Source organism: Oncorhynchus mykiss, chromosome 11 (assembly GCF_057628025.1).
Source record: "Oncorhynchus mykiss isolate SJ-2025 chromosome 11, ASM5762802v1, whole genome shotgun sequence".
NCBI lineage: Eukaryota > Metazoa > Chordata > Actinopteri > Salmoniformes > Salmonidae > Oncorhynchus > Oncorhynchus mykiss.
The window spans coordinates 8832786-8840188 of NC_143032.1; the positions used below are offsets into that span (position 1 = coordinate 8832786).

Below are 7403 nucleotides of genomic sequence, written 5' to 3' on the forward strand. Positions count from 1 at the left end.
AAGTGAGAGAGGCAGATAGAAAGTGAGAGAGACAGACACAGAGAGAGAGAGAGGGAGAGAGAGAGATAAAGAGAGAGAGGGAGAGAGAGAGATAAAGTGAGAGAGACAGAGAGAGAGATAAAGTGAGAGAGACAGAGAGAGAGAGAGAGAGAGATATAGTGAGACAGAGAGAGAGAGAGAGACAGAGGAGGGGAATGTGCACCCTTACAGTGGGGAGATGAGGGGGAATGAGGGTCAGACTGATTCCCCCATAAGAGGACATGTGTGAGGGGAGTGAGGATGACCAAGAGGAGAGGCTGGTAATACAGGAAGGAACTACTATGGTTCCTCTCCTAGGGACCCTCCATCTTTTTACAACCATCTAGGTGGGTAGGGGATGTCTGTGCATCAGCCAGTCCTATCTAGTGTGATGTCGCCTGTCCCCTCAGCCTATCACAGCCCATAATATAAGTCACATGACCACCATCTCAATGGCTGCACCATTCATCTCCTCTGACACTGGGAATGAACTTGATCTTTCTACAATGCATAGAGAGTACATAGTTGATCATAAACACACACGACGGGACATGTTCTCAGTTGGTCCTCCATCACATTCTTTAGGATTTCATCTCATCAATACTTGTATACAGTTGAGAATATAATGACAGTAATGTGCTATAGGTCTGTTTCAGAGATGTTGTAGTATGCCTACACATACCTATCATCTTACACAACACTTGACCAGTCCATGTTTACATCATAGTTGTTCTGGTACTCTCTATGGTTTCGGTAGGAACATTTCCTTTGAATGAAAATGGTCAAAAAAAAAACAAGGGTTTAATGGGTTTGAAATATATTGAAATACAAACACATTTACCAAACTATCTAAATTCCCCTGGATTTTGTCATTGATCTCTTCCATTGTAGTCTTTTTGTGAAATAGAGACACATGATTTATGGACCCTGACATACCGTACTCCTAAACCCCAGTCTAAAGATTCCGATTATAATTATTCCAATTGTTAAATATAGCTGAAAGTTATATTCCTCATCTAATATTTTTGATTTAATACATATTTTATTTTCCACATGATTTGATTTAAACCACTCACCCTGGTACTGTAATAGCTTTAATGAGTTTCTTACCATTTGAAGACAACGTCAGCGCCTGTTTTCTTTGAGTACTCTTTTTGTTATTATCCCACTTGTCCTACTGTACACACACTGAAACCCCTGTTCCATTGCCCCAACTGACACCCTGCCACTGTGTTTGTTTCTAGGCTGAGGGGGCCCAGGAGATAGCAGAGGGGAATGAGGTTCCCCCCAGTGATACCCCAGTTCCAGACCGGGAGAATGGGGTAAAGGAGGATGCCCCTTGCCAGGGCCTCCATGACCCACAGGGCCTGGACTCAAGCATCCCTGAGACAAGTAAGTAGAGAGTCTGGTCTGGAGAGGGGCCTATTGAAGTTGGGATACAAAGTCCCTGACCTCCACATTACCTTTGACTTCTTATTCTACAGGCTTCTAATTCTTCTTTGTGTTATCCCTCTACCCTCTTCATCTCAACATCTCCTGTCCCACACTCCTCTCTCCTTCTCTCCTCTCTCACCTTCTCTCGTCTCTCTCTTCTCTCTCTCCTTCTCTCCTCTCTTCTTCTCCTCTCCTCTCTCCTTCTCTCCTCTCTCATCTTCTCTCCTCTCTCTCTTCTCTCACTCCTCTCTCCTTCCCTCCTTTCTCACTTTCTCCCCTCTCTCTCTTCTCTCTCTCCTCTCTCTCCTTCTCTCCTCTCTTCTTCTCCTCTCTATCCTTCTCTCCCCTTCTCTCCTCCCTCTCCTCTCTTCTTCTCCTCTCTATTCTTCTCTCCTCTCCATTTCTCTCCTTCTCTCCTCTATCCTTCTCTCAACTTCTCTCCTCTTTCCTTTTCTTCCTGCTACAGATTGAGTCTTTCAAGCTCAACTTCTGCTAGAACGCCTGCTCTCGCACGGATCACGGCGCCGACATCATAACCTGGCCAGCCCCAGACAACAGCCCCTCACACCTGCAACCCAGTGTCTCTCTCAATGACTTCCTGGCCTCTGCCGGCTACCCCCATCCCCCTCCCTCTTCCCCCCGCCAGGGCATGGGGCAACGGCACACTAGCAGGACTCGGATCATGACCCTCAACCCCACACCCCAGTTCCAAACACCTCACCCTTCCTATGATCTAATTCATGTATCATGTTATTACGCCTACCCTGCGCTACCTACCTACCGCTGTCCTGTTCCCATTGGCTGAGCTGACATTGTACATACAGTAGACCAAGCTTCAGGCAGGGTGGGATATCAATGGGAGGGTAACGGAGGCTTGCCATGTTCTCTCTGATTTGTCTGGTTGTGCTAATCTTGTATTAATGTGCTCGGAGGACTTTCCTAGGATCATGGTTTTCCGTTGGTCCCTCTGATCAGGTGATGGCTTTCTGACAACAGCACTCATTTTAGATCATGTTTCCTGGTCTCTACAAGAGCAGAACATGGCAGTCACAGTAGCAGACGCCAGTCATGTCCAGTATTACAGTACGTACTAGTGCCGTTTTAGTGAGAGCGTAATCTACCAGGCAACAGCGGCCTTGAACAAACCTGCTTGCTTCGTACAGACACCCCCATAGACACTACCCAATGGGAAACCCTCCTAGACTCACCTGTGGGTTACGTGCGGAGAGTAATATGTGTGTAGTACCCCTTTACTTGTGAGCATGTAGGGCTGCCGTGTGTTCCCAATAACCATTGATTATTCACTCAGTATTCACTAACCATCGACTCACTCACTGGTTCACCTCCTTCCTCTCTTCACTGTCCATCATCAGAGCATTTGAAACTGGTAGCCTGTTTGAACAGTAGGCTATGTAACTCTCTTTAATCTATGTGTTTGTGATGGTGTGTTTGAGTGAATTCTGCTGTTACAATGAGCTGTGGTGTTCTGTTCCGTTTACTCTCTCTCTCTCTCTCTCTCTCTCTCTCTCTCTCTCTCTCGACTTTGGTTTGTTTTCCTCATCTGTTTTGCTGTTTTGGTAGAAGGTTTTTCTCATCGTTTCCTTCTTTATTAGTATTCTTTCTCGTACAAGCAATACGCTGGATGGTCTATTTACCGTTAGGACTCAGAGAGCTTCTTGAATACACGCAAACGTTGTTATTTTTTTTTTTCTTGAAACAAAGGCTCACAGTCATGAAGACGCAACTCTGTTTAGGGCTTTGAGACCGAGGAAGCATGTTGGGAATGTGAGGAGGGACATAAAGACGGATAAGAACAGAGAGACAACGAACACTGAGGCTTAGTGAAAGACGTGTCCACTTCAGTGTGTTAAAACAACAATGTGATGGCAGTGGAACATTCGATGTTTAAAACAGTCTGCGTATATAATATGTACAAACTGTTCTGAACGTTGAATATTCCACTGTCAGAATAGTAGTCTGGGAAAGTTGAAGAAAGTAGAGTTTGGAAACTTTTATTTTGAATACAATACAAGGGACTTGTGTGAAGATTAGTTATTTGAAGGGAAGGGTCTTGGAAATTGGTGGAGCTGCGTGTCTTGTACGTGCCTCCTGTCCTGTTTACCTGAAACGGGGATGGAACTCGGGCTGGAAGCTCAAGTTGATGGGCCCTTGTCCCTGGAGAGTAACAGACCCGTAAAGCCGCCTGGTGGCTCTGTAGTCTGATTAGGATTTACAATAATTCTATTTTGTAACTAATCCTTGTTGTTGTTCCATTTCAGCTCTTTTCTGAGGGTTCTGTTTTTTGACAGTTATAAGTGGACTAGCTGAAGGACTTCTTTTGTCAGGCTATTGGCAGTGGAACATTCGATGTGGCTTATTGTACATGTAGTAATGTATCCAACGATTGCCTCCAATTGCTTAATTTTAGTGCATGGCCAGGTAATATCATGCCCAGAGCAGAAAGCCTATGTGCATTATGACTTGCAGTGTTGTGGTTCAATATATTTGTCCTTGGGGGGCAAATCATAGTCAGTGGTTTATCTTTCCTTATTATTGCATTATTTGCTTTAGACAGTGGGCAGGAAGAGAGTCAGAGGCTGTCATTTTGCCTGAAAATTATATTGCAGTTTGGTATATAAATCAGCTATACGTTCATCGGGTTCATTTGTGTTGTACTCAAAATGAGGACAGTACATCAAGTAATGTTTTTGAGTAATGATCTGTTCCCCCCCCCCCCCCCCCCCACGCCCCGCTAATTCAAGTCAAAATGTAGACCTCCTAAAAGTAGCACCAACACTCCAAAATGTGCAAGAATAATACAACTGACATTTTTAATATGCTCTTAAATCAGAGGTATGGAAACTATTAAAAGCACCTTAAAGGCTTGAATATATCAAAGAGGGTTCACCGTGATGGAAATGTGTATGTGATTGAAGCTATCCCTGGATATGTCTGCAATGCATAAGGGCCACTTAACAAACACTGTTAAGGAGCTTAGCACACTCCTGTACAGCATAGAACTGTGTTTCATCTTGATGGCCTCCCATTTTGCTCCTAGGACCACCATGAAATATTGTTTGAGGGTAACAATCTTTTGAGATGTGTGGAATAATCCCCAGAGCCAAATGTTTTAAGAAAATAGATTTTATTGTTATCGACAATATTTTAGTTTTAAATTCGATAGGTTTGTAGATATTGATATTTGAGAGGTTTGTCGTGCATCAGAGGAGCGCCTGCTGAGGTGGATCGTAGTATGGCCTCTGGTGCCACGTTCCTCGTCTGATGGGGACATGTCCTCCTTGTGCCTGTCCACAACCACTTTTACTATCACTTTCACCCCTGGTCTTCATGTACTCTTTGAGATCTCACGCGTTTTTTTTTTTTTTGAAATATAGATTTGGACTGTTTATACACTATTTCACCACAGCAACAACAACAATATGAAAACAACAATTGTGGGAGGTGGGGTGTAATAAGGATGTTAAGTATAGGTTTTATGTTCATCTACCTTTAACAGATTTAATGGTAATGAGTAATATTAATTATTATTATTATTGAGCAAGTCTACCTTTTTTCAAAGAAAAGGGCTGCTAAAGTGAAAGAATGTTCTGGAGATTTAGTGTACTAAAGAAACAACACTTTTTCTATGTGTATTTATCTTGTGTATTTATCTTGTGTTCCCATTGGTGTGTGGTTGTGTCAGTGGGGGGGAGTGTTAGAGGGCTTATGGAAGGCATAGTGGGATCTGGTCCAGTTTGTGCATTGCTGTCTATTGAACAGCCTTTCTTTCACAAATTGTAAGAGTTTTGTTAACTTTCACACAACCTTTGTCCATCCCCACAACCCCAGTCTTAAGAAATTTAAATACTGTTATTTACAGGAAGGTCTTTTTAGATGTGATTTTGACATTGTAGGATACAGTGGACGACCTCGCGTTGATTTGAAAACAAGATACATGTAACACGAAAGGGATTGAAACTAATATGTATGAATTGCACTGTATAACATACAAAATGCGTGGAAGAGGGATTAGAAATCAGAGTTTGTATCGGGTCATTTAGTAACATTGTTCTGCCCTGGAGTATCATGGAAAGCTCCACGTCCTAACACACCTTTGTGTAAGACTAACAGCAGCTGTCAGGTTTGGCTTGTGTTATACTTAGAGTTCTCCAGTGATGCAACAATGAGCTCCATAGATCTGCTTCTAGCTGTTAGCTCACACAAAGTGTACTGATAGAAAACACCTACTCAAGAGCAGAAACAATTGGGATGTGTTAGGATGACTTATGTCAATTTATTTTATTTTTGATTTTTGTTTTTTCATTCATTTAGAATTTATTTTTTTGGGTTTTGAAAGAAGTGTTTGTTGTGGTTAATTGTTCATTAGTGATGTGATGATTAAAAATGTAATAAAATACAAACGTTTAAGATATTGTGCTTGCCTTTTGATTAATTGCGTAATCCTCTCTGCCACAGATGAGCCATACGTACAGGATGTAGATTTACATTGCAAATAGAAAGCAGGAAACATTTTGACACATTCCCTTTGGAGAATTACTTCATGAGGCATGATAACATTGTTGATTATGACTGCAATTGATTAGTGAAGAGCAACGAAATGGTATTGTAGAAGTGAGTCCTATCTGTCGGAAGACAATCTCACATTAACTATTTGGGGGCTTGGTGCTGAGGAGTATTTTCCATGTTAATACAGGCGTAATAAAGGCCTAGTTCACAAATCACTATAACTTTTTTTTTAATCAGGGTGCTGCACCCTCAGCACCGCAACTTCCCGCGGCTATACATAAGAGGAATCAATTCAAGTCACGTAGTGACAGTGAACTGTAGATTTAAACAAGCTACACACATTTCATCACTTCCTGGTCCACTTCCTGATATTTACTGACCCTGGCCATGACCCCACTCTCTGAGGGTCTCAGGGGGAGTTGGGATATGCAACTAAATACATGTCCAATTCAAATGTGTCTAATACACACTTGTACAAGTGTGAAATAGGACAAATGTTTGCACCCACCAAAATGATTATTAGGCCAAATAGTTTGTGCAGAAGTCAAAGCATTGTCCATTCAGGGTGGACATGGGGAAATCTGCTTATTTAAAAAGAAATTGGACAGGCATTTTATAATCCCCATTGAGTGTATGCTAGTGCATGACAGAAATATTTGGAGTTGACTGGAGCTGATCAATCTTATTTTTGTGTGTGTCCGCAAAGAAACATTATTGGCTTTGGGTGGGAAACTTTTGGCCTATAATCGGCCAATAAATCTCAGCTATAGTCTCATATAGCCTACTCTTGTATTTTTGACAAGCAAATCTCCCTATGAGACAATAAATTATGAATTCACTCCTCCACCAAGCAACCTGGATGGCAACGAGGATGATGGGACTAGGCCTCACATGAGAAAAGTCTACCCTCTATTTCCTTTTATAAAAATCTGTCTGGTGCACATATAATAAGTCCTTTGTAGTTTTTCGCTTCGGTGTAAGCCTAACCCATACGGAAAAAATATTGGAATATATTTAAAAACAATTGAAACATATGTAAATATATTTGGTAATGTATTTATCAAATACATAAAGAAATTGACATTAAAATATGTGTGTAAAATACACAGTCACATCTTATAACCTTCTCTAACCTGATGGTAATGCTATTGACCTTTGGCATTAGGTTCACAAAGTGGGCGTTGCATGCAAAAGTTGGATCAGAAAGTGAATTACGTAGCTAGCCTATTATCATATTCCTTGAGGTGTATCTGCTACTTATTAAACATAATGAGATGAACGAGACATGTGAATCTATAACATTTCTGTAAATATATTTTTCAGTGAGCTGTCAATCACAATTTCAAATTTTCCCAAGCCCTATGGAGCGAGACAAATTTCACGTAAATGTGAAATTTGTGAAAATACTAACACCATGTTACAAC

At 41.5% G+C, this 7403-nt stretch overlaps 1 protein-coding gene across 16 annotated transcripts in view; it reads left to right on the forward strand.

Moving 5' to 3' along the window:
* Positions 1 to 5880, forward strand: part of LOC110535213 (uncharacterized) — a 166574-nt gene extending 160694 nt beyond the window's left edge. For all 16 annotated transcript variants that reach the window (XM_090189283.1, XM_090189287.1, XM_090189286.1 and 13 more), the window contains 2 exons: positions 1263 to 1410; positions 1919 to 5880. In XM_090189283.1, the coding sequence (XP_090045409.1) occupies positions 1263 to 1410; positions 1919 to 1923 (153 nt within the window). In that variant the 3' untranslated portion in view covers positions 1924 to 5880. The remainder of the gene's footprint in view (positions 1 to 1262; positions 1411 to 1918) is intronic.
* Positions 5881 to 7403: the final 1523 nt, after the last annotated feature.